Source organism: Rhea pennata, chromosome 24 (genome assembly GCF_028389875.1).
Source record: "Rhea pennata isolate bPtePen1 chromosome 24, bPtePen1.pri, whole genome shotgun sequence".
NCBI lineage: Eukaryota > Metazoa > Chordata > Aves > Rheiformes > Rheidae > Rhea > Rhea pennata.
This window is the reverse complement of record NC_084686.1, coordinates 7305784-7332817: the sequence shown is the minus strand read 5'-3', so window position 1 is coordinate 7332817 and position 27034 is coordinate 7305784. Positions and strand designations below refer to the sequence as shown.

Sequence of the window (27034 nt, the reverse complement as noted above, 5' to 3'; positions counted from 1 at the left end):
AGCCGGGAAAGAGAGAAACAGAATGGAGAGTGGAAGGACATTTTCCAAATAGTTTTGGTAACCCTTATGAGGGTTACATTTAAAATTGATGTCTTGCTAAAATCCCTGTACTTTTCTTTCCCCAGGTTAGTGCAAAATATTATCTGCTAACCCTTCTGAGATAACAATATGCAGCACAAATGTGATCCCGTTGGAAAAAAAAGGGGGGGGGGAGAAAGAAAATTATTCATGAATTGAAGATGTTTTTTCTTCCCCTCCTTAAATGTGTTACTATCTGGTAGGATATTATTAAATAGCTAAAAGGATCTGGAGGTTTTGGCTTGCAGAGAGAATGGCTGAATTCTTGGTCCAATAGAAAATAGTTTTGAGACTATTTCATCTCGCTTTTCTAGCCGTGTGCATCTGCAAAACTCTGCGAGTGTGGTGCGTAATATTTTCAGTTCTGCTTCAGAGGGAAATGGGTTAACTATTTTCAAGGTAAAAGTCGGGGGGAAAAAAGCCCAAAGTAAGGAACGATGATTTTAAAACGGATATTTGAAACTTCCTTACTTAAAAAGGGGATTTAAAGTAGCACTTGAGCTCCACTCAGCGTCTCTTTTCGGCTTGACTCCTCAACAGTATTTTTTTAAGAAAGTTGTGACTTTTTTTTTGTTGTTGTTCTTTAAAGTCGCAAGTAGCATAAGGCAGGCTCTTCGAGCGAAGATGTCATATAACCATGCTTAATCTGAGGGCGCAGCTGAAATATTGATAAGGGGAAAACGGAAATCAAATGAAAAGTAGAGGGCATAGAAGAGAGAGAAAGAAAAGCGCGTACTCGAGCTGCGAGCATTACAGAAGCCCCCTGAGGAAATGCCTGGTTGATGCAGCCTGTCTGGATGGGCTGGGAATTTTAACTTCAGCGCTGCTTTGGATCTAACAAGTTTAATCTCTCCTTCGCAAAACTGCAGCGGCAGAGTAGTAATCCAGAACTGGTGGGGATTTTTTTTTTTTTTTTTTTTTTTTTGTCTCAATCTGGATCTTTACAAACTGCTCTTCCACTGGTTGAGGGGAAAGGGTATAAAAGGTGAGTCATTTAAATAATAGTAATAATAAGCAAGAGGTGAATCTAAAAGCAGTTTAAGAGGCCCCTTTTATGTTTCGACTGATGCTGGCAGTGTAATACGATTGATAAATAATCCACAGCAGGCTTTTAAAGACTGACTTCAAATATGCAGATGTATTTATTTATATGAACATGTGTAATTATACAGGGGAGGTAAGTGGAGGGGGGTGGTAATCAGGGGCGAAGAGGGGAGCAGAGGAAATTGATCTGTGAATCCTTGACCCTAGAAAATTTACTGGCTAGGGAAAATTGCCTTGTCCCTCAGCTCCGTCTGCCCCCACCCCCCGTTGCAAGTTCAGAAGCAAAAGAAACTGGAATGCGTTAGGAGGGAGGACGACAGAAAAAAAAAAAAAAAAAAAAAAAAAAAAGGAATTGTACTTATCAGAAACACATTGTCGATTTTATAATCAGTTGCCCTTCTGTGCCAGCTGGCCGCATAATAACTGCTTTAAAAATCAGTAAAGGAGAGGGTTATGTGCAGATAGAGAACTTTATTTTCCAGCGTTGTTGGGTTGATTTGGGTTTTTTTTTTTCCCTTCTTCTTTTCTCTTTCTCTCTCTGTATTTTTTTTCTCTCTTTTTTTAATCAGCAGATGTTTCGGAGCAGCCCCGTGCCCCGGCGCTGCAGGCGCGGAGGTGTCGCCCCGGGGGCGAGGCAGGGTGCTCCCCGCGGGGGCTTGCGGGGGCTGCAGCTCCGTCGCCCTTCGGACTTCTTCATTAACCAAACGAGGATATTTCATGATTAAGCGGCGGGCGCGACTCTTTAGGCATACTTCTAGTTTTGTAACATACATTTTAAGTTGCATTTTCTTCCCGCTCCAAGTTCTGGATGAAATTCTGACTCTTCCCTCCCGCCCCGGGAAAGCGGGAGCGTCAGGATATCTGTAATTACTAAGACGGGGGCTCACGCGTTTTAACGAGGGACTAATTATACTTTATATCGCTTTCTAGCGCTTTCCGAGGGACTAAGGATCCTGAGAGAAGCAGATAGAAAAAGAATAAATGTCAGATATTTCAGTGACTACAAGTTTATTTCCCCCCACACCGCTACATTTTTCACGACCATTGTTAATCTCTGCAGTGATGTCGGAGTAGGGGGAGGGAGGACACACAAAAACCTGTTCATCAGGAGATCATCAAGTCTTAGACCTACAGAAAAACAGATGCACTGCATTGATACAAGCCTAAGATAACCCACAGCGATGTTTGACAACGTTTCGGCACTATCCGAAATAGGAAGGCTGAGACTGACAACTCCGGATTTTTTTATTGCTGTTAGGAATGATACTTCCGCTCGCTATTTTTTAAATTTATTGTTTAATTGTTATTGGTGAAAAAGGTTCTTTAAATCAATAAAGGCCGGTAGGCTAATGGCTCGGAATGGTTTCAATGAGACACGAAAGGCAACTGCCCTTCGTTTAGCCAACTGAAACCCTTAGGTACAAGTCAATAGGGTTAACTAGTCTCGACATGAAAACATGAGTATTTCTGCTGGCTTTTAATTGTTGGCTAAGAAATTCAGTTAATCACATGTCAAACGTTTCCCTCTGCTCTGGTCAAAAGTGAAGAAGGCTCTTTCCGGGAGGGGGAGGAGGGGACAGGGGGACAGACCCCAAAACTAAAAACAAACTGTTGTTTAAAACGTAGAAATAAAATCCTGCTTTTGAAGACCTGTCTGTCATGTGACATTCAGTTATTGTGGTGGATGTTTTTCATATGTTATTTCTTTAAAGGGTACACGCAAATATTTAATCAATTCTCTTTAAGCTTTATCACTAATTTTAAAACAGAACTTGGAAATTTTTCACTTTTCTGTATATACATATATTATCTTTTTTTTTGTTGCAGGTCAATTTTAGGACCTTTAAATATATCTATTAACCAAGTAAGGATGTTTCAGACTGTACCAGACACTTCGTCTTACGTCAAGGTAAGACATGACAGCATCTTTAAACAGGTAATGTCAAAAATTACAATCCTCCAAAATTTGCCATCATATGTATTAGTTGAAAATCTCATTCCCATTCTCACTGAAGTTAGGAAAATGTTCTTTACCTTCAAGAGGAGTTGGGTTAGTGTCTGAATTATCTCGGTTATAGTTCTGGACTGAGTCAAAAGTTGGATCATCAGGGACCAACTGTATGTTAGAGTGGTCTTGTCTTTTTACAGTACATTGATGCTTGGTTTCGTAGATTATACTATAACTAATATTATAGTGAGAATGTCCTGATCTACATTATAGAAGTGGTTTGTTATGCTGAAACCTACATGATAGTAGTTGTGTGCTACTAGTATTATATCATAGTGGTTTCCTAAATTGTTTTCCAATTTTCTGATTTCCTAGATACCATTTAGTCTTAAACCAAAGCTAAATTTCATTTAATATCCCCCTACCTCTCAGCTGAGCCAACCACCGAAGTCAATAAGCAAGATAATGTGTATAGTTCTGTTTTCAACAGGTTCCTTTCAACAGGTACATACCAAGGCAAAAAAGGGCATTTAATGAATCAGATCAAACCATCTCTTTCTGTTGCTAAATAAATGAATTGCCACATCAGGCAATGGTATAAAACTGGGATTTGTTTCGTGGTGTTACTTATGGCTTACCTTGAACAATTCTTCCATTCATTTCGGTAGTTAAACTGACTTTTAAAAGCTTTACTGATAATGGCTAATGCAAGGTACTACTAGGTCTTGTATTCTGAATGGTTGGTTGTGTATCTTTTTATTAAACAACAACAAGGAAGAATCTTAGAATGTATTTCAATGGGTCATTTCTGCTTTTTTCTTTTTCTATAAGACTATAAAAAATTCCAAAGAAGGATTGGCACAGCCTTGTCCCTTTATAGCTCAATTGAGTACTATATTATATTTGACATCATATGGGTTTTTTTTTTTCCACAACAGTTCCCAAGAATGTAAATAAACCAAGCCTGAGACATCTGGGTTACACGTTTAAGGCAAACTCTGCATGCAACAGCACTTAGGGAAAATCTAAAACACAAGCTCTTCTCTCCCAGACTGAAGAAACACAGAAGGGTGTTAACTAGAGCTGGGTGGATAATTTGTAATGAATAATTTATTACAGGAATTTTGTCTCTCTCTCTCTTTTGCTTAGTCAATGATCCATGAGCCGATTGTGATGTTCGTGTTACATACACATTATTGGAACTGATTCACTGAATAGTTTCTGTATATAATCCCTAGGCTGAAGCTCATTTTGCAGACAGTTTGTTAGGAGTATTAGTATTTGAAATGCAAGCTTCGTGGGATGAGTCCCAGGTCATGTGGCTTTACTTATATTCCCTGATTGGGTGAACCAGTGCAGCTCTCTGGACCAGGTTTTTAGAGCAAATTCTAATGGAAATTGTGAAGATTACATGTTCAGTTAATATCCCCCAAAATACACTCATAGCTCAGTGTTTCAGGGAATGTTGGTGATTAGATTTTGTTTATTAAATTCAAATAGTTTTGAACTAAATTCTATAAGAACAGAAACTTAGTGGAAACCAAATGGCATGCAAATATCATGAAAGTGAATTCACGAGAAGCTCAAGTAAAGAAATATGCTGTGCAGTTGTACCCAGCTTTAGCATTAATTTTCCTTTGGCATCCCAACATGTGGGAAATGATCTTATATGCGTTCTGTTTAGAATGAAAAGATGAAGGCCCTCTGATATCCTATATTATGGTATCATTGCCTTTTATTGTGGGGCTAGATCCAGCTACCACTGCAGTTAGCAGCAGAATTCCTTTTAAATTAAGTGGAAGCGAGATCCAGGCCTGAATAATTTAACATTCACAAAAGGATTGAATGAGTCAAGCCATAACAGCATCAGAACAGCCTTCTCATTAAGCAGAATCCTGCAGGCAAAGTGCTTAGACAAAATTTTCTTCAAATAAACGTGTGCTTTTTATCCACCGGGAAGAACTTTTAAGGCTGGACGTACATCCAGTGTTTCAGTGGTGGAGAGAGAAGTGAGCTGCGTGATGCTGAGCATTCTGCCTTTTATTACAACCCTTCATCCTCAGCTGCCATTATTTTGGGCAAGGACTTTGTCTTCTGGTGTTTTGTCTGTAAAGCCTCATTCACACCACTGTCATTGGGGAAATGACTTGTTCCTGTGCTTAAAAAAATCAACAGGATTTTGACAGACGTTTCTTAGGAACTGATCCAAAATGCTTTGAAGACAAAGAAAATATCTCTCCAAGACTTCAGAAAGTTCAAGATTTTGCAACCAGTTGTGCAAGAGTTACCTGGACAGTTCATTCAGTTTAGTGGAGTTCTTCTTGAAAGTAAGAACATTGATGAAGATCAGAGCCTTAAACAAATAGGTTAGGCTAGACTTTGTCCCTTGAGTTTGATGACAAAGCTTCTGCTGCCTCCAATGCACCAAATGCCCGGAGTGATTCTGACTGTAACTGAGTTATTTGCAGAAGAGGTGATCCTAGTGATCTAGGAAGGTGGTCAGGAAACTTGAACACCGATCCAAGCTCTGCTAGGGTGGAGTTGGTGTTCCTGCAGAAAACACTTCAACTCTCTGTGCCTCAGTGTATGAACTCCCAAAGTGCAGACGAAAGTGCTCTGTAAGGAGCATGCACTGTTCGGTTTTAGACAGCTCCTGCCTTCTGTTTCCTGCTCCCATACTGTCCTTCAAGGAAGAAGTTTAAAAAGCAGGTGGTTCTGAGTTCCAATTCCTTCTCTCTTCCCAGGTCATGAGGGTTTTTTGTTTTGTTTTTTTAGCATGCCATTCCTTTGCTGCAAAAATGTTTTTGCCTACCTTGTTGGGGGATGAATTCTTTATTTTAATGTATCCATTACATTGGTGGAATCCTGACTGAGGACTGGTATCATAACTCCATTATGTGGAAAAGCAAGATTGGGATCAACATCTTCTATAAATCTTCCCCAAATGTATCATGTGCATTAGCTTTATGTTAAGAGTTTATTCTCTGCATCATGGAGAAAAATTGCCCATCTCAGTGTGTTGTATCTGAGAAGAGGCTGCTAGCAGGGTGTTCCGTGGAAGGACCCAGGAGCAATAAATGCACTGTGATATAAAACAGCCTGTCTACGACCATCTTCAGGCCACACTGTCGTTCTACTCGCGACTTTCAAAATGCAAAGGGGAGAGGTGGGGCTAAGAAAAGGAGGAAGAGGAGGAGGATTTGAATTTTAAAATGGTTTCTTTTAACAAGAATGGTTTATCTTGAGTCATAGTGGCAAAGTTCAACTTCTCGGTGTTGTAACCTTGATTTACATCACAATCAGGACATATGTAACGGTATCTGTCTGTTAAAAGACCCTATGTAACCGCCTGACAGGACTGCTCATTCTCCTCATACACGCTTCTCGTACGGGTCTTAACACAATAGACTGGTGGAAGATCATAAATATTTACGAAATCATTGTGGTCCTTTTTTTTTCTTTTACACAGTTAATAATGTATTTGTGTCTTTTATACTACTAGGGGACTCACTGATCTGCAAGTACTTAATAATTTGCAGTCTATCAGAGGGTGCTAATCTCATCTAAACATAAGCATTTGACTTTAGAGAATGAAACATGTAATATAATTGGGAAATTAAATTTAAAAGATAGCACTGGAATTCTGACTGTAGGGATATGGAAAGAATTAAGGCTATAAGCAAAGCAGCATGACCTCGGAATACTGAATTTTTAATTATTGCCATTGCCGCAGCAGTCTGCGCTCCCCTCCTGCATTGCCGGTCTGTGGTTGTGTGTGTAAGTGCCGTACAAGAGTAATTTGGGAGGGGAGAGGGTTCACCAGTGCTTTCCTCATGCCCTGCAGCAGCAGCATCCCACCAGACGTATCTCTCTGTCGCTCCCCTCCTTGCGCAGGGAAATCATCGCTTCTGCTTTCGCGCGGCTCCGGCCCCGCCGGCGCTGGCAGCCCGTGGCGCTCCGCGGCCGAGCGCCTTCCCCGGCGGCTGGAGGCAAGGCTCGCCGGGCTTTGCCCCTTCAAGAGACGAGCCGTAATAATAATAATAAAGGCTGGTAATTGCCCCTTTAGTATCTGCGAAGTGCTCCCGGGGCGGGGAGGATACTCTCTTCTCACCCGCCTAACCTGCAAGGGCGCTTTGCCACTTCACGCTCTCCTTTCCAGCTTGGTTTAGGGCGTCGTGCTGGTCCCTGCAAGGGGTGAGCCGTACGGGCGGTGTCTCTACCCTGCCGTGGCCAGGATCAAAACACTGGATGCCTCTGGGCTGGCTCTTTTGCTTTGATTCCTAAGAATTGAGCTCTCGCGTCTGGCTGCGTTGGGAGCCCCGCCGGTCTGATATCCCGGCGTTACCCCTGCTTTTCTCCTTCTCACCTTCTCCTCGCCTGAGGGTAGTGTTAAAACAGTCACCCGATAGCGCAAATTTCAGCCAGTTCCCCGAAAGCAGCTCAGGTAACGCTTGAGGACGCCTTGCAGCTTGGTTAGTTTTGTAGCGTCGGCTCAGTCGGGCGCTCCTGGGGGAGGCCAGGGAGCTCGCTGCCCACCCCGAGCCCCTGGCCGGTTTGGGGAAAGGGACACAGAAGCAGCTGGGCGCGTTCCTGATGCGGGCTTGTGCGATGGGCAGGACCTTGGAACGGGCGTGAAGACGGACCTCTGGCCTCCGAGAGATGGGAGGAAGGAGCCACCGTGCAAGCGCAGTTCTCCCTTTAAAAATGGATTTCATGCGGCCATAATGTTTGTGGTACTGTACAAAGGAGCATATTCATGGAGGCAAAATAGTCTGGGTGGCTGGAAACAATATTTGGTTTGTTCCTGCTTTCACTCTGCCTGGAAAGTTTACAGAAGCCCTGAAGAGCGATTTTTAAGGGAACAAAACAGGGAGATTTTCATTGGAGAGGGTGTGAGGGCTGCTCACAAACCCTGACACGGACACGCTATCATTCCCACTCCACAGTAGCAGCCAGAGGCTGCCCCGGAGACAGGCTGCAAGGAAAGAATATTCCAGTATTTTCTTTTCCCTCCCCCCTTTTTTTTTCGGGGGGGGGGGGGGCAGAAATCTCGCAAGGCAGATGATGCCTAACGAATCATCCGAGGGGAAATCCCAGCAGAGGGACGTGTCCGCCGGTCAGCCTGACAGCAGAATGCGTCCTGCAGGTGTTCAGGGACACATGCGTGCTGGAAACGTGTTTGTGTGCAGCAGAGTGGCTAGGGAGCCTTAGCCTAGGAGAAAACAGAAAGTTAAAGACTTCGCGGTCTGAATTTCTCCAGCTCAGGTAGCGTTGTTCCTCCTGAGAGTGTCCTCTAGCGCGTTATCTACTTCTGCATAACTTTTTGCAATTACTGGCTTCCAGCAGAATTTGAGTTCTTCCCACTGAGGCTCGGGAGGTGGGAACAGGTTCCTCCAAGGAAGCTGGGAACTACAGTAGTTTTTGTCGACAGAAGTAGACTGGACAGTTATGAGCAATGCCCAAGCCTTGTACGAGAGCATGGGCGCTGGCATGAGCTCTTATGTCATTCTTAGTACTGATTCGCATACATATATGCCGAATCGTTCTCTTTTTTGACAGTCATTTCTTGAGGCAGAAATGCTGTTAAGTCGCTAGGCTCGCCAGCCTTTGATTAATGCGTTCTGACAACTTGGTGCTAAAGGATTTCATTCTTGTTTGCACCTACCTTTCTATTTTAGCTTCTTAAAATCCCCTTCCACTTCCCGGGCTCCAGCGAATCCTGCTAACTCCGACCAGTGCTCAATGCAAGTGCTGCCCAGTAAGGAACTGGCGTTGTTTCTTCCCTGCTTTACCTTCAAGATACGACTTGAATTTAAGTTGGGAAGGTGGAAATGTAGCGGGTCGAAGCTCTTTCAAATAAAACAGACTCGCGGAGGCAAGGGACGAGCTTTTGCATTCTGTGACTTCTGCCTTTACAGACACCAGAATTCAAGCCAGCACCCCCCTCCCTAACTCCGTGACCTCCTAATGGCTCTGTTCCTTCACAATTTACAGAAAAAACTTCCCCCCCCACCAACATGCGAGTTGCAATGTATTTTCTATTGCAGCCTTCTGTATGCTTTCCCAGCCCCGTGTTTAGAAAGAGAGGAGGTGTGGAGGGAAAGCGGGAGCAAAAAGGAAAGAACAAGAAAGTGAATGCTAAGGGGGAAAAATGCTTTAAATCTTTCCTGCAAATCTTCAAATATATGAAGTCCGGGGAACAAATTCAAAGCAGGCACGGACGCCTGAAGAGAAGTTAGAGAGAAATATTCTGTTCCATTCAAGCGCATCAAGGGTCTAGCTGAAGTCTTGTTTGGCTAAGGTCAGACGAGACTGGGTTCTCCAATAAAAATAAATCTCAAATTAATTATGGCCTCAAGCGAGGGGCCAGACGTTTGGAGCTAGTGCACTGCAGCCTGTTTTTTTGGCCTTCAGTATTTTTGTTTTTTTGTGCTTAGCTTTTCAATAATTGCGGGATGGGGGAGGAAGGGAGGGCGGGGGCTGTTTTACTGGGACGTGGAGCTCAAATAAAACTATCCAGGACACTGCTTACCCGCTCCCCGCGTCGTTGCGACGCAGCTTCAAAGCTACCTGCATCTTCTCCACTTCTAAGACATTATATTTTGCTTAGTGCTAATTATTAGTGAATAAATTTCTGGCTCCTACTTCCCAAATCCCCTGAGCTGTTCCTGTAGACCAAGAGATGTGGGACTGGAGGGGCCCGATCCTTCAATTATATGGCTGGAAAAGTCAACTGATTCCCCTTTATTGCTGTAACTGAAAGGCAGAGGTTTTACCCTATTAGTTTAATCTAAACTGGGATTCGTTTCTAGAGATTAAGTCTCAGGGTTGTAGTTTGGGCTTTTTGTCTTGTAAGAAAGTAGGTTTAGAAATAAACAAAACACTTTGCGTTTTTCATTTTGCAACGAAGTCAGTGCCAGAGGAAACTCAGACTCGGAAATTTTATTCACTGAAGGTGGTGGGGACTTTCTCTCTAGTAAAGGCTGCAACAGAACAGACCCTGGCCTTCTGCAAATACAGCTCCAGGAAAAGCACGGTGGTAAACATTATAAATACGTTGATAGAGAATATACTATATAGAAACTAATATATTTATATGTACAATATACCTAGCGTAGGGAACAAAAACATGCATAGAGAGAGGCAGAGCTAGTTTAAAAAGAGGAAACTTTGTCACAGTTGGTGGGTAGGTAGTGGGAAATGAGCCACTTTCTAGTGACCACGTCAGGGTGGAGCTGCTGTTTTCTGGGGGCTCCTCTCGTATTTACCGCCCTAGCGCAGAGCGACAGACCCGGGCGAGGGTATTAACTAGCGTTCAGCTGACGCGGTTCTGGGAAGAGATATAGGGGAGTAAGCCACCCCCCCTTCCTGTCCCCTAAAAAGAATATTTGTGACCTCCAGCTGACACTCGAGGATGTTTTCATTATATTTACTTCTATAGAATAAATAGACGTTTTAAATTATGAAACTGACCGCTAATCCCGCGTCAATCAGAGACAAAAAAAAAAAAAAAAAAAAATCTTTGGGGGTATATACTCCCGCGAAAGCCTGGCATTGAACTACACCGAGGGGTTAACTCCTTTGGTACTGAATGGGAAACAGTCTTGAACCAAATTCCATCCAATGTGTCCTTATTAACTTCAATTGGATAACAAAAAAATAAAAATATGGCTTTTTCGCTTTCTGCGAGAGTGAACTCTCTGTCATTCAATTAAAGGATGAGGAGAAGAGGTGGGGAAATGCCAAATGTTTTGATCAGTATTGAACTATTTATAACTTCGGACGAGAATTTCGTTTCATTCATAAGCGCAGTTAAAAATAATAATAATTGATTTCTACCAGCCTGTCCCGATGTAAGCATTTGAAATCTTCCGTGCTTGCCAACATCAAATGATTTTCCAGATGTCTGGTGGTAACCACATTAAACAGATCGTAATTCCTTCGCTGCACATACGCATGCATCCAAACACGGAGCAGCGGATTCAGAGTCGCCCACATTTATCGGCTTTGGGCTCGCACGCTGCGCCGCGGGGCGACTTCGCGCTCCTGCGGCGAAGGGGAGCAGCCTGCCTCTGCGCCTCCCTAGCAAACAGTTAAACGGAGAAGTCGCGGAACAGTCACCTAGGATGATTCAGAGCTTGGCGCAGGAGGTTTATGAATATTCCAGCCTTTTCCAAAAAGTTTGAGATAACTTTTTTTTTTTTTTTTTTTTTTTTTAGGGGGGAAAAAAAGATGAAGCAAAGGTTCTTTTGTTACACTGTTTGGGAGGAAAGTAATAGATTGTTCGGCTTGTCTGCCGTAATGTTTAACAACTTCGCTCATTACCTTGTCTCTTGGATTCTTCGCAAGTCTGAGTTTAGACCAAACATAGGGACCAGAGGTAAAGCACGGGACATCCGTGATGGATCCAGTCAAACCCGAACAGGCTTCATTTTGAGTCATCCTCAGGCAAAATAAAAAGCCCCTCCGGACACGGTGCCGAGCATGCAAGAAAATGTAGAATTGAGTTCCTAAAATATCTCCGTGTATGTGTGTGTCGGGGGCGGAGGGGGGGGTCTGTTCAACACCCCCCGGTCTTGGGGAGCCCTGGGGACCCTCCGCGAGGGCTGGGCTGCTCTGCCCCTTCCTCGGGGCGCTCGGCAAGTGCTGGGCTCGGTGCTTCCTCCCCGCCGCGCTCGGCTCCCCGTCACTGCCCAGCGCGGCCGAGACCTGCCCACCACGCAGCCTAAACCCGAAATGCTCCGTGAGGTCCGTAATGACAGAGGCACTCTTTCCAGGGGAGATTTTTTTTTTTTTTTTAATTCCCTTCCTTCCGTGGTTTGGCTCCTCAGCCTGTCCTTTCCCTCACCCCCACCCCCGTCGTTGTTCGGAGGTTGGTGGAGCACGTTGTCTCGAGAGGAAACCATTCGGGTTTTGAAAGGATGCGTTTCACCCTTCCCCTTAACCTCTTGCTTTTCTGGTCGCTGCAGCCTGCCGTGTGGTAACACGGAGGGCGAGGGGGGGAAGGCAGCAGTTGCGGGGCGGACGGGGGAAGAGCGGGGAGGCGAAGAGAGGGAAGGAGGGTAGCGAGGAGAGCGAAGGGTTAACCGTGATTCCTGCTAATTGAACTCCGGTTCTTGTGGCCCTGGGCAAAGGGGGGAGCTGACCCCGCTAGCAGCATCCAGATGTGCTGCTCTCCGGGGACCCCGGCGCAGCTCCCCCCCCCCCCCCCCCCCCGGGTTGTAAAGCGGCGGCTGGAGGGGCGGGGGGGGGGGGGACCCGAGGCCGGGCGGCCGCGCCGTCCCCTCGGCTCCCCCCCCCCCCCCGCGCAGTGCCGTGCCGTGCCGCGCCGCCTGCCTGCGGGCGGCCTCGGGCGCGGGCGAGCCGGGAGCTGCGAGTCTGCTCTCGTTCAGCCCCGCGTCTGCGTCTGAACGCGAAAATCGGAGCTGAATTGATGAGGCTAATTTCAGAGGAGGGGGGAGGGAGGGAGGGGAGGAGGGAGGGGCAAGGGGGATCTGCAGCTCTCTCCTGCCAGCTTCGGTCTTGGAGAAATAAAGTATTAATAAGGCATCTCTGCCGCAGCCGAGTAGAAACACTAGTGGCATTATTGTATTTCCCTTTTGGAAGGGGCGGGTGCAGAGTAACCTTGGATATAATTTTGATTTTTTTTCCCCCCTGTGGTTGGACTAAAGGCAGGGGGGGGAACAAAAAGACTGGACACAACTGGCACTGGACAAGGTAATCCCCTGCACAGAGAGATCTGACGTTCAGGAGTGTCCTCCTACTTTGACACTTTCTTTCTTGGCTTCACCCTCCCTTTATTACAACCTCTGCTACTTTCCTGGGGCTGCAACAGTTTGCAGAAGTGGGGAATAAAGGACGCCCAAAGCGTTGCATGATGTGTTCCGCTGCTCGCTGCTTGTTATTTTTGCAAGGGGGGGGGGAAGTGGAGCGGGTTAGCTGGACGGGCGGGTAGTGTCTCCTTGGGGCGTTTGGAAAGTTTTATTATTTCTCGGGGGGGGGGGGGGGGAAGAAAGAAAGGGGAAGAAAGGGGGAAAAAGTAAGAAGGAAAGCGCGTTTCTTTCCTGGTGATCGCTCTCGTTTGAATGAAAGAGAGAATTTCATGTCACTGACTTGCCAGGGCTAAAATGAGATTTTAGAGCGGGTGTTTTGCTTTGGTTTTACTGCAGTGCCCACTCTGACATAGCATCTGGGATCTGAAATTTCAGCTGATCTGACAATTATTGTAATTTTTCTTGTCATTTTTTTTTCAACTTATAAAGCCTTTTTCCGGCTCAGTGGGGTTTTTAAGAGCTCAGCGAGAAAACTACGCTGCGAGGGGAGGCTGGGGAAGGTGCTCCAGCCCCTCGAGCGAAGTGGATCGACTCCCGCTGATTTCAGTGCCTTTGATTCAGACCCCGATACCGCACGTCTTGAAACGATCGGGAGTGCGGGAAAGGGAAAGGGGATGAAAGTGGCCTCAAGGAAAAGCGCCTCCACTCTCCTGCAGCACCATTTTCAGCGTGTGCTTACTCGGTAGCGTCGTTTGTTTTGTTTTTTTGTTCCCTCCTAAAACCACTACCTACTCGAGCTTGCTAGCCTTTGAACTTTTTTTTTTTTTTTTTTTTCTCTTAAAAAGTATTTCAGAAGTAACGCTCCCCCCACCCCGATGTTTCTTTGAAAACGGCGGGGAACGGCTGGTTCCTTTGGAAGGAAACTCAGCAAACACTGCATCTGCGAGCCTAAGAAAGCACTTGACATCTTTGACTTGAGCTGGCTTTTTGTCTGTCTTGCATTACTGCGCTTACCGCTCCTTTCGGGCAGGACTGGGCTCCAGCCTGCCGCTCCGCGCCCGAGAAAGGCGTGAAGCAGAGGGGCCGCGGTATGTTTTAAATGCAACGTTTTAATCGTCTTCCCCCCCACCCCCCGTCTGCGTGCTTCCACTGAATTGTATTTACCGTTTTCTCCCCTTAATTTTGCCTGTGACTGGAAAACGCATTAATAAAAAAATCTGTGGGAAGAGACGGAAATTCAGTGAGTCAGGCTAAAGTTGCTCCAGCCAAAAGAAAAAAAAATGCAGAAAACACGCTAAACTAAACTGTGGGATGACACACAGAGCTCGGTAATACAGCCTGGGGTGCAAGGCAAGGTCTCCACTGGACTGGCTGCGTTAGCGACAAACAAGAGCTGACAGAGGTAGCTATTGTTCAGCCCTTCTTATCTAAATGGAGCAAATATCCTGTATGTAAAATATATATATTTTGATCAAGAAGGCAGGACCAGTGGAGAGACGAAAGTTTCCTCCTCGAGTGACTTCACTTCCCAAAATTAGCAGAAAAAAACGTTTCATCCGGTTAACTGTCTCTTTTTCGCTCTGCTGCAACAACCAAAGTTAAAAAAAGAGAGGCAGAGAGAGAGAGGGAGGGAGAGAGAGGAGAGAGGGGCTAAAGGCAGAAAAGTAAGACCTCCCTGGAAGGACAGAGAGCAAAGCGAAAGGGAGAGGAGCATACAAACTTCAGGAGGCTTCGGTTGCAGGCTAAACCGGGTCAATGTGTGGAATATTGCTGGCAGCGGCTGGAAGTTTTTCTAGATGGACGGCACTATTAAGGTAAGCGGGGCAGGAGGGGTCGGCAGCCCGCGGCCGGGGGCGCCGCGGCTCCGGCTCCGTCCCGGCGCCCCGGCCGGCGGGGTCTCCTCCTCCTCCTCCTCCTCCTCCTCCTCCTCCTCCTCCTGCTCCTGCTCCGGCCGCCGCCGCCTGGCGGGGACCGCTCCGGTCGCCCCGCGCGGGCGCGGGCTGGGCGGCGGGCGCGGGGGGGCCGCGGGCCGGCGCGGCTCCGCCGCCGCCGCCGGGCGCTGACAGCTGCCGCCCGCGGCGCCGCGGCGGGGGGCGGCGGCGAGCGGCGCCCGCGGGCGCCCGGGGCCCCGCGCCGGCCCCAGACGCCTGCCCCCGGCGCTGCATGTCAGCCGGCTCTGATTTCCTCGCCTGAAAGGCAGCGCCGCTTCTGATGGTCGCCCGTGCGTTTCCTCCAGCAGTTTTTCTTCTTTCTTTCTTTCTTTCTCTCTCTCTCTTTTTTTTTTCTTTTTTTTTTGGAGGGGGGAGCGAGGGACGGGGCGGTGTGGAGGAGAAACATCAGCCTAGCTTGGGACGAGGCGGGGGAAGGGGAAGCAAAGAGTGTGGCAAAAAAACCACGAGCATAACCAACCTCTGGTGGCCTTGAGCAAGCGGGGACGCTGCTGTGACTCGGAGAATGGTTCCCCCTCCTTCTCCCCCGTCAAATTAACTAGTCCTTACGCCTTCGCAAGGATAAAGTAAGCCTTGTCCAAGCCCCTTGAGGAGGCTCATGCTGTTTCTCAAAGCCTAGGCAGCAGGGGTTGGTTTCCCTGCTTTTGGGGACCCTTGTGCAACTCTTACGGGCTCTTCTTGAGGGAGCGCTATAGCACAGAAGCAGCCCGAACAGACCAGCCTTGAAGCGAGAGAGACGCTGTGGGTGTGTTTGGGTTGGAGGATTTCGAAAGATGCCTATCGCCTGGGTGGGGTGTTGATCTCTTAAAAGTCTTTTTTTTTTTTTTTTTTTCCTTTTTTTCTCTCTCTCATTTTTTTTTCTTTTTGCTGACCCGGGAGAAAGAAGCTGCAAACTGGTAGGAACTGAAACTTTCTCCCTTAGATTGCAGTTTGTGACAAGTGCACGGTCTGGAAGGACCTCCAAAAAGGGGAGAGCAGGGGGAGGAAATGGGCAAGAAGGAAAAATGAAAAGAGGAAAGAAAGAGGGAATGAAAGGGGGAAAGTCAGAAAGAAGGAGAGAGACAGCAGGAGTGTGGAAAATACAAAATCTGGGAGGTTATGGCAGGAATAAGACACATCCCCACCACCACCTCTTCAGTTCTGTAGCAAAAGTAACTCAGGCCTCATTCAGGATATGCTTCGTGCACCACAACCTTCTTTGATTTGTGGAGCCCTAAATATTGCATAGTGAAAGTGCAGAAATGTCCCATCTGTGCATTTGCTGCAGTGCACACCCAGACTTGCTTTTCTTTGCAGGCCACAAGCCCCCTGCACCATCCTCGGAAGGCTGCTGAAGGGTTCGCATGACCCACGTAGCTCATGGTGCCCACCAGGAGCTCCTCCTCTGCCCTGTCACCCTATGTTGCAAAGTATTATTGCTGCTTCCCCCCTATTTGGAGATGAGGAACTGCAACACAGAGCAAGTAGGCCTACAGTCACGTTGGGCAGGCTGTGGCAAAAGGAGGAACTCACCCACATTGCAGGTCACTACCCTGACTCCTGGATCTGCCCACTCGCTGCTTTGCAGACTTTGGTTGTATTTGCACACTTCTCTTGTAACCCAGAAATAATTCTGCTGTTTGAGCTAAGAGACTGGGGGATCCAGATACCCGGGAGTCTCATCTTGGGTTCCCTTCCTGAGAAATTCCAGGATCATAAGCAAGCTGCTGCAGGTCCCCCCGTCCCGTTCACCTCCTTCTGTAATTCACTCTTTTCTGTAATGTGCATTTAGATCACTAGTTGAAAGCTTCTCCTGCAGTTTCCTAGGATTATATAAGGTTTCTTGTAAATTTTCTTGCTGGGGAGAAAAAGAGCAGGTTCCCAATAAGTCTTAGCCCCATACACTGGAAACTTTGTTGCAGTTCATCACCAAAAAGGAAGGGGTTAGGCCACCTTGCTTGGTTTGTCTTAGGTGAAGGGCAATGGGAGAGGATGTGGCTTGAGATGCTTAAATGTTTTTAATGTGTTGAGCTATAACCTGTACTTCAGGGTATGTTTTCTAAATTCTAGGACATACTAAAGCAAATCTTTAGGACATACTAAAGCAAATCCCTTATCCGAGGGAAAGCAGTTTAAAAGCAATCTTACCCCTGGATCTGTTTGCCTGAAGTTTGTTTTCTCTCAATGTTGTGCATTTGGATTGGAAATAATAGGGCAGAAAGATACACAGAGGTGATAGAAGAGAAAAAAAAATGTAGAGAAAATGACTAATGGTTGAGCAGCACTTCCCTCCAGAAACTCAGAAAAATACCTGCCGTTATATAGAAGTGCTATGCAGCTCAGAATAGAAGTGGGAGAGGGGCGCATCTTCCAGGTGACTGTCTTCTTTGAGAACAAGCTTAGAACTGTTTTCTACTCTGTCTTTTTGAGCACTTTAAATAACATAAGTGACTGTTCTTTCAGTTCCTATGCAAAATTATTCTGCAGACTGACTGTTTAATTTGAGTAAAAGAATTTTAATTACACACGTGCCTGATGCAGCAGGGAAATACGCTTTAAAATGCAGAGTCAAATTGGAGTCCAGTCTACTATAAAAATATCTCCCTTCACCCCGCACTTCCCAATATTGGGCTTGTACCTTCCTCTTTATCTTATTAGGCTGTTCAGAAAGTGTTTTGACAACAGGCTCTCTGATGGCTGGGTTTGATGACTTGGAATAATTTAACTGTAAACCTGCCTAAATGCAGGATAACTTCATAGGTAAGGGTTACAAGGCTGCAGTAATTCTGTAGCCCTGTCCTAAGGGCTCACGGTCACATGTAGCTGCAATGCTGGGGAAAGGGAGCATGGTCAGAGCACAGATGTGGTCAGGATGGCCCTGGGCTGCACTTTCTTCCTCTGTGGATATTGCATGCAAATGTAAATTGAAGTTGTCATCACAGTTCTTTAACACAGAGCTCAAGGAATGCATAAATAGAGTTATTATAGGATCAGCACAGGATTTCAAGACATTTTTCACTATCATGCATTGACTTAGGTCACATGAGGTATTGCTGAACCAAAGCATCAGGACTAGAATGCACCTTCTTCTCTTCACAAATAACTATTTATCTTGAGGGAATATAAATTAATTACTGAGGTGATGAGTAGCAATTTTTGTTGCATTCCTCAAATAATCTGTTTAATACCTAACTTGAGGGTTGGATTGGCTGGTTTGAAAAGTGATCTCTGGAATAATGTTCTAAGGTCTTTTATGGAGAAAGAAGTACTGCAAATCTTTATTAATTCATTTCCATATTCTGTTCATATTCTGTGAACAGAAGAATCATCTTGCAGAAGATGATTGGGAGCCAATGAGACTGAGGATGGCTTGTGTTTGGACTAATTTTAAATTATCTGTAACCTATTTTGTGCATCCAGATACTTCAATCCATATCTTATTTGGGTTAACATCCTGCTTTGACTTAATTCCTATTGTGTTTGGGTGGTTTTGGTTTTTATTGCTTCAAATTATATCAAAAACAGGGTACCTCTAATTTTGACAAGATGCCCATGCATGGACTTCTTTGCAGTAACACATGGTATGGCTTCAAACTGGTTTAATTGTTTCAGTTCCACCTTACATGCAGGCAAGACATAATTAAAGTAAGTGCACTTGCTAAAACCTGGCTAATAGTAAAAAAAAATGTATTGGATGTAACCATTGCTTTCATTCTGTGAAAATATGTTCATCCTTATATGGATGGGCATAAGAGTTAGACCATTTAAAGGACATACAATGGAAGTTCTGCATTACCCAGTTAGGTGACAACCGTGCATGTCTCTCCACGAGAAGACAACTCGTATGTCGGTGTTGCTATAGCAAAGGGTGGGGTAGGGTTTGTATTGCAATCGCTGTTTCTTGTCATTTGTGAGCTGTAGGCGTTCGCTCTCGTCCTGAAACTTGGTCATCAAGATCTCGAACTAAGAACATGTTTCCTTTTTTGAGCAAGCTTGAATGTCTGTTTGGCCATTTTTAAATTGCCCTGGCTTTGGGCCTTTAGAGATGTCCTTTCCTGGCAAAAAGGCATTGACTCTTAGGACAAGACCCTTAACTGAAAAAATTGCATAGATGTTCATTCACTGGAGTCTTTCTGTGTAGCTGTCCCTCAAAAGCAGTTTTGAACAAAACCATCTGAAATTTCCTATGCATAAATTCCTTGTTCCTTGACACCTCAGTCCATATGCAGGTGTCACACCTGTTGATGCTGGAGAACAGCTTTCTAATATACAATGGCACAAACTGTTAGGAACATTTTGTAATTGAGATATTTTCATAATGCTACTTATTTTGCTGCTTCATTTTCCCTCAAAGACCTATATGCAAATGAATGCCTTTTGCCATAGTATGAACTTATTATGATCATGCCTTAGAGCTGGATGCTGTCGACTCCAGGTATTCGGCACAAGCTCCCATTTGCTACACAAGCAAAACATGGGAAAAGAGTCTTTGCAGAATATGTAAGAACTGAGCAGCTCTGCCTCTCTGTGCTAGAATTTTTCCTGGTATAGGAAGGAAAAGTGGTCTGAAACAAACCTAATACACAACTAAGGCTAAGCACAACTGCTTAGATTGTAGGCACTTGGGATTTCATTCGGAGGCTTTAAAGAGGTGCTGAGAGCCTTTTATAGCTTCTCTCCACCACTGTGGATTTTGCCCTAACAGGATGTGGTCACTTTGAGTAGTAGCATACATGTCTTGAGGATTTCATGCTCTTGTTTTAGTTATTTATTTTAATTCTGTGATGCTCCTACTGTAAAAGGAGGGAAAGGCCCAGCTTGTATCACTCCCTGCAGCATATATTCTAAGGAAAGTTTTGCTGGAGTCTTGATATGTAAGAGTAGGATTATTCATTGGAATATTATGAGAAAGAGACAGAAATCAAGAGCAGCAAAGAGTAAGATTACACTTCAAAGTGAAGTCTTAGATGACATGCTGATAAGATGAGATATGCTCCTAAGGTGAGAATGGCCTTTAAAGCAATTTTTGCACAAACCAGAATTTACTCTCTTTGGGTCTCTCATTCCTGTCTTTACAGAAGCCTTTCCTCTTGATTTCAGTTCATGTTGTCTTTGAAAGATTGAGGCCACAGACATATGAACACAGAACCCTATAAGATGAGGTATCTTTCATTCTCTTCCTCTTAAAACATCAGCCCATGAAGTATTTCTGCAGCACCATAGATTGCCTTTGAAAACTGAAAGTTTGTCGTTCTGCTTGAGTTTGCCTGACCACTTATTGAAAGGCAGTATGTCCCATCTCGGTGCAAACACGCACAAGTAGGAAAATTAAAGGAGCCAGGGGAGCCTTACAATTAGGTTTCCAGACATTTGTGGGTTTGCTAGACACCTAGCACTCCAGGAGCACGGTGTTAGTACTAGAGCATGCATGGACGTGTGGCTGGCCTTGCCTAAAGGAGATGGGCCTAAGACATGAAGTGTAGTTCTACAACTCAGTTAGAAGTCAGTTTTTGCCCCAAATGTAAAAATCTCTTTAGATTGTTTGCTCTGAATTGAACAGCTGATCTACTTCAGTGTCTGTGTCTGTTGCTCTTACGCACACATGAAGATGAGCACACAGTCAATATATATAGCATGGGCATGTAAAAAGAACTGATCTGGAGCACACTTCTCAGGTTGTAAGAAGTCTCATTTTACTTCCAGGGGAGATGCTTGAGAACACTTTCTGAGTGAACATTTTCTTGCTGTTAGTGCATATTTATAGGTGTTTTTGAAAATATGGACCAAAATATCACAATGCAAATGTATTTTTCTGCCTTCTTCTGGAAATAAGTTGCCTGATTGTGGGCCCAGGTCTTTGCTAACCTGCATGCATGCTGTGTCATCGTAGACACCAGGGCGGTCAGGGTGCAGGTCAAGATAATTTATTGTTAACCTGAATTGCACTCATATAAACAGCAATGTACACTACAGGACAACGCATAATCTAGTCTACTGAGTTCAAAATATCAAAGTCTCCAAAATGTTAATGCAACTACTACTTATTTTCTTTCTTCCTCTCATTACCCAGGCCACATAATTACTGATGTGTATCTACACAGCTAGTAACACTGATCTAGAAACCTGCCTCTTGTAGTAAAGCCACAAAGGTTACCTCCCTCCTCCCCCATCCCCGTCACCAAAAAAGATTTTCCTTTAGCTGTAAGGCAGAGACCCAAACAAAAGCAATATATGTTAGCCTATGTTACCGTTGAAGCCAGTTAGGTATATCCTGATTAATTTTTTGCTTCTCTAGTGACAAATAGTACCAAAGGCAAAACTTTGAAAAAAGTGACCTGGCAGGAACCATCAGTATTTGATACCAGAGACACATTCATGTATTTATTTCTGGTTTGCTTCCATCTTTTGAAGTCAGAGCCCTAAAAATAGGCATGTAAGTGCATATTTGTGTAACTAGGCAAGCAGCTTGATTTGCAAAGGTGCTGGCAGCCTGCAACTGTTACTAGTTTTTGAAGGTATCTGTTCCCTTTGAAAACCAAGCCACTTTCTAGTGCTTATTTGAGTATTTCAACTCTGTATGTAAACATGTTGATTAAAATTTGCAAAGCTGGCTAAGGGGCATTGAATATACAACTCCCAGTGGAAATAACTGAGAGAAATAAGGCTAAATCCCATGGGCACCTTTCAAAATCTCTGCCTTTGCTTCTCTTCAGCTTTGGCATGATACAGTAAAGAAAAGGACCTTGGTTCTTCATGTGCATCAAGCATTCCTTCTTTTCCCATTTTTTCTAAAATGCAGTACAGAAACACAGCTCAGTAGAGTCTTCAGTGTTAAACACCATGATATAGCTAAGCCTACTGATTTATTTACATGCATCATGATCCAGTTCTTCCAGTGTAGATGAACCTGGAACTCAAGTAAGAACAAGGCTGTAAAGGAGCAAAGGACATAAAAAAAGAAAAAAAAAGTATAAAAACTCCCCAAACCTGACCAAGCTGCAGCCCCAGGAGTTGAACGTTTGCCTGTTGGGTCATGCTTGTCAATCATGCAGAGGGACTGAAATAACATAACGGGCAGGAGAGCCATTAATTAGTCATTTGCTGATTTCCCACTCAGCAAAAAACTGCCGTTCTTAACTAATGCTGGTTTTGATCTGAGGGAAGGAGATAAATCAGCAAGAATATGCTTTTTTTTTTTTTTTTTTTTTTTTTTAAGTTAGCTGATGAGTGAAAAAAAGAAACTGGAATGAAGTGTGGTGGTCTCAGTGGAAGGTGTGGTGAGCTCTGGAAACTGACTTTTGTATGATGAGAAAATTCTCATGCAAATGTTTTTTACGGTAGCTTTCTTTTTAAAAAGTGGATAAGCAAGAGATTAAAAGGTTAAAACACCACGTTTATAGCTAGAAGCAGAGTTTGGCTCTCTGGTTTCTTCTGAATAGCTCTTCTTGTTGATCCAAGCTTGATTGACTTATAACTGCATCTGAACCAACCTCACATCAGTTCCTTTTTATCAGCCAAAGTGAGACTTCCTGTGCTCCACAGTCTGGTTTCCTGATGTGTTTCCTTTTTCCTTTTAACAGAACAAAGGAAACCGTAACTCCTCCACTGCTCCTGTTCCAAATCTCCTTGGGACTTCATATAACGCTAGCATCGAACATTTGCCTTTTATTTTTTCTGCCTAGTCTCTGTGTCAGGCTGCCTAGAGTGACAGTGCCCTCTTCATATCTCATTGAGTTTTGCATTGCCAACCGCAGAGAGGCAAGAACCGTGGTGTAGAAATGCAGTTACGTTTAAAGTAGTGGGCTGCAGCCATGCTCTACACCACCAAAAGAAAACAGAAAAGGAATATTTTGGCCAAAGGCTGCATTCTAGTACAGATAGGGGATTTTTAATGTTCTGGCAAAGGAAGCAAAAAATCAGCTGTTGAGATCTCATTGATTTGCACAGGCTTTTTTCAGTCTAGTAGGTGTGAAGATATTTGGTATTTGAACGTAGGCCTGGAACTTAGTGTCTAAAATATGTAGGCTGCTGGCAGAAATGCTCCCCGAAATGGTTACACGTGTACCGGACCGACGGCACTGCCATCGGCCGTACTGGACCTGGCAGCGATTCTCATCGCGAACGACTGCGCCGAGCGGCGTCCGCTCTCTTCTCACGGCTCCTTTCTCCTCAGCCACGTTAGGAGCCTACAGTGCGTGTGAAGGAATCGGTGTAAAAGCAAAGCCGTTCCAGGCGGCGGGGAGCCTCTCCCTCGGGGAAGCGCTGTTTCTCCCCAGCTGCGGCACGGCACCCGGCTCACAGCCGCTCTCCCTTCCTGAGCGCCCTCGCAGGCTTGGCATGTCTGCGCCGATGCTCTGCTCCTCGTAAGAATCGCAAGCCCCCAGTGATTTAAATCTTGTGTGTTGTTAGAGACACCCAATCTCATTTATGGTCATGCTGCTTAGTCACTTGTCTTCTTGTTCAGATAGAGAGGAATGTGACCTTGGATCAGGATCAAGTAGATGCCAATAAACATGCTACTGAATGCAACTAAAGACAGCTGCAGAGGTACAGAGTTATATGTTAGCGTAGAGATAAGTGTCAATATGGGCCTAATTCTGAGAAACATATACTGGATATCTGCAAATTTCCACTGAAATCAGTACAATTTGCTCATGTTTGGAGTTTATCAGGTCAGACCTTTTAACTGAAAGGCATTTAGCACTGACCTGAAAGGAAAAGCACTGGAGCTGCAGCTGTTAACTCCAGTGTCGCACAGCAGCTTGTTCATAAGGGGCAGAAAGAGGCTGACCAGGCTGAATTTTCAAAACCGAAAGCCTGGGAGCTTCTGCTCTCGGAGCCTCTTGTTCCAAACCACCGGAGTTCAGCAGGCTAAAAGAGAGGGGGGAGGGAAATCTGAAAGCTGCGCTGCACATTGCCCCTCTGCAAACTGGGGCAAACTGGGTTTGCAAATTCAGCCTCTCCAGAATGGGTTAGATCTGGGGTTCATTTATACAAACCAGGAACGGTAGGGTATGGAATAGGATAAAAGCTTCTGGCTTTGGCCTGTTTTCTGTGTGTGTCTTGATGTCTGTGGTGCGTGTTCTCGAAAGGGTAGCCAGGGATGGGCAGTGGTTAAAACAGACTGGAACAGCAGCGGGTTACTACAGCACACCAGCTCGCAAGAGAGCAGAGCTACCAAGGAGCCCTGCTAGCCCAGGCCTGACAGAGGAGCAGGACCTGGGTCGCTTTGGGCCAGGGGGGAAACAAACAACATTGCTCTCCCATGGAATGGCCTTTCCGCAGGTTCCAGAGCACTGATTAGAGGTTTCTCACATAATAACAAAACCGTATGTCTTTACATTGAAAAGTGACATTTTTCGTCAAATAATTTTGGATTACAAGTTAACAGAAAATTACATCCCGTCTGTAAAATCCAGGGGAAAATCAAGCAAGTTTAGCCTTTTCTGCTGTGTTCTGTTTATGGAACAATTTCTATACAGTCTAATTCAATTTCTATAAAAACTCCATTGATTTAATCCCTATTAAATTGTAAGGATTTGTCCATGAGGGTCATGTTGCAGATCAGCCTCTAGGATGGACTCCTGATTAGAACCAGAAGTTGTGACTCGTATGATTAATTCCTTGTATTATGGTTGCTGTCCCAAGAGGCTCCCACCAAGATGAAGCATGGCACGTAGATGGAATAAGAGCCCGTAATCTAAACAGGCAAAGGAAAAAAAAAAAAAAAAAAAAAGGAGATGAAATGTAGGAAGAAACCAGTCACTTGGCAAGTCAGCGTCAGAGCTAGAAACTGAGTCTTGGTGGCCATTCGCTAGTCCCTGGCATTAGAATTGCCCAGGGATTCTTGGACCGAAAACACCCTTGCACAAACTTGGAAAAGGAAGTTTTACCACTGGCATGAAGAAAAGTCACCAGAGACAGAAATCAGTGATAGGTGAACAAGTTCAAAAGTCAAATAGATTGCCATCTATAAATTGATCCCAAAGGACTGAAAGCTATATTGGGTAGTTATCACAGTTGCTGTGGGTATCTTTGAGGCATACTGAGAATCTAGAGTACAGTCTGTGCAAGTCACAGTCCTTGAGAGATGAACTGCTGCTGCAAGAATAGTTTTTCTGATGATGACACTCCTAACCCAAACTTGTTGGCAAAATTCATGCAATGTGCGTGGTAATGTCCTTCCTTAGTTAGATCTAATATACACATGCATATCTTCCAGCAGCACAAATATTTATGTTTTGGTGGTATTTCTAAGAACCATGAACTAATACATTTGACTTCATTAAAACCAATCAGACTTTAAAGTAAGCATGCAGTAAAGTGATTTGCTAGATGAAGGCAAGAATTTTCAGTATCATCCTGCAAGTATTATCAAAATTGTCGGTAATGGCTCCACCCTGACAAGAGAAAGAATGATCTTAAATTAAATGAGATACTGATGCACAGAGCAAAACTGTGTGTTTTATCAGGATCTAGGGTGGTTTTACTTGAACTTATTTCTTCTGAATCTCCTTTTAGTGCCTTTTCTACCAGACAAGCAAGCGTGTAAATGTATGCAACAAGCTGCCCTTGTGATCATGAATTCCCTTGTGATACTAAGATCATACTTGAAACCTGAGATGTCTCTAGTAGGCTGAAGGGAAACTGCTACCATTGCAGTGGCACATGGCCCAAACTCCAGCTCCTAACAGTCTAGCTGCAGATTGAGCGTCTGTTCAGAATCTTATAGTACGTTGTTTTTGTGTTGTAAGCTTCCCTCTTCATTGCGTAAGGACAAAGCAAGGACAGATCCAGACTTTTTACTCACAGAGACATTTTAGAGGAAGATACAGATCGGGATGTTGTCATGCCAATGTCCTGTCTGGTCTTTGGTCTTCTGAAAAGCAACTCTGCCATCCTGTCCTCCTCTTGACACAGATACTGAGTCCTCTGGATTTTGAGTAATGCTTTAGGGAAGGCTGTGTAAAAAATGTACCTAAGGTGCAACATCACGTGGCACTTTTTGGTAGGAAAAGGCTATACCTGCTTTAACTCTTGAGTCCCAATGAAGTCCTGCTGGGACACACAGTTGCTGCATGACAACATTAAAGATGAGACTGGTCTCTGTCCGCCTTGCTGATGTCTGCAGGGCACCTCAAGCTCTGTGGTCTTAAGAATCCTATGCCTTCACAGCACTTGTGGAGGAGTAGGCAAGGGTTTTAGCAAACGGCTAGAGTCTACCACCTTCAGAAAGAGAGAGCATGCCACTGAAGTTCAAGCTTACTTGCAATTAATCTTTTTGAATTCCTCTGGATTTACACCTCTGTATCGACAAGCAGACATTTTCTGACTCTCTTAGAATATGGGGCAGTCATTAACAGATGAAATAAGCTTGCAGTTCTCTGCTCTTCATTTTTGGTATTCTCATATGTCATCTCTATTTCAGGAAGGATGTAATTATGGTTGATCATTAGTGTTATGAATTATTTGTGTTATAGTAGTGCCTTGAGACCAGAGTGGTCTCTGTTGTGCTAAGCACTGTATGTAACAAGAGATTCTTCTCCTAAATTCCTTAGAAGTGAAGAAAAGTTAAGGCACTTAATTTGAACTCCAGAGTGGAAGCAATTCTTGAGCTGAGTCCAGTCCTCTGTCAGACATGACCGTGCTCTGTAATCCCTTTCACAAACTCCTCAAGCCTTCTCTAAAGGAAAGATAATTATTTTTTCCACCAATGCTACTCCACATTGAAAAGGAGTTATAAAACATCCCTATTCTGATGTTTAACTATGTTCTTCTGATTTTGAGCTGACATGTATTCATGGCTGATTTATACCTGTTCCTCTCTTGCCAGCACTGTCTACTAGCTTAAACAGCACTTTTCCTTCCCTGATGCTATGCTACCCGTGTAGCCATAGACTACTGCCATACCGTCTCTCAGCCTTTTTTCTGCCAGATAAGCAAAAATCTTCAAATTTCTTCCATAAGACCCTTCTCCTGGGTGTCCTGTCAGCCCTGGTCTGCACCTGTTCCAGTTTGAATTCGTCTCTTCTCAACAGGAGCGACCAGCAGCACGCTCTTTCCTTGCGTCTGGCATTAATACTTCATATTGGAAGAACCCTCCCTGATGCAATTCTGGGACTGTGAGGCTTTTTTCTTTCTTTTTTCTTTTCTTTCTTTTTTCTGGTGAGTCAGAAAAATCTGTGAACACTTAATTCACTCCAGTCTTTATCCTCAGCAGTGCCCTACCTGGTTCAGCTAGTTCTGCCACAGATTTCCCAATG

At 44.6% G+C, this 27034-nt stretch overlaps 1 protein-coding gene across 5 annotated transcripts in view; it reads left to right on the top strand.

Annotated features, from left to right (window-relative positions):
* The first annotated feature begins 702 nt into the window (after nucleotides 1-702).
* Nucleotides 703-27034, top strand: part of FLI1 (Fli-1 proto-oncogene, ETS transcription factor) — a 93479-nt gene continuing 67147 nt past the window's right edge. Inside the window, exons 1-2 of one of the 5 annotated variants that reach the window (XM_062594373.1) lie at nucleotides 703-1063; nucleotides 2950-3031. In XM_062594373.1, coding sequence (XP_062450357.1) covers nucleotides 2993-3031 — 39 coding nt within the window. In that variant the 5' untranslated portion in view covers nucleotides 703-1063; nucleotides 2950-2992. Of the gene's footprint in view, nucleotides 1064-2949; nucleotides 3032-12766; nucleotides 12788-14220; nucleotides 14658-15001; nucleotides 15065-27034 lie in introns of those variants that run through there. The other 4 variants (XM_062594375.1, XM_062594377.1, XM_062594374.1 and 1 more) reach the window with 4 other exon arrangements.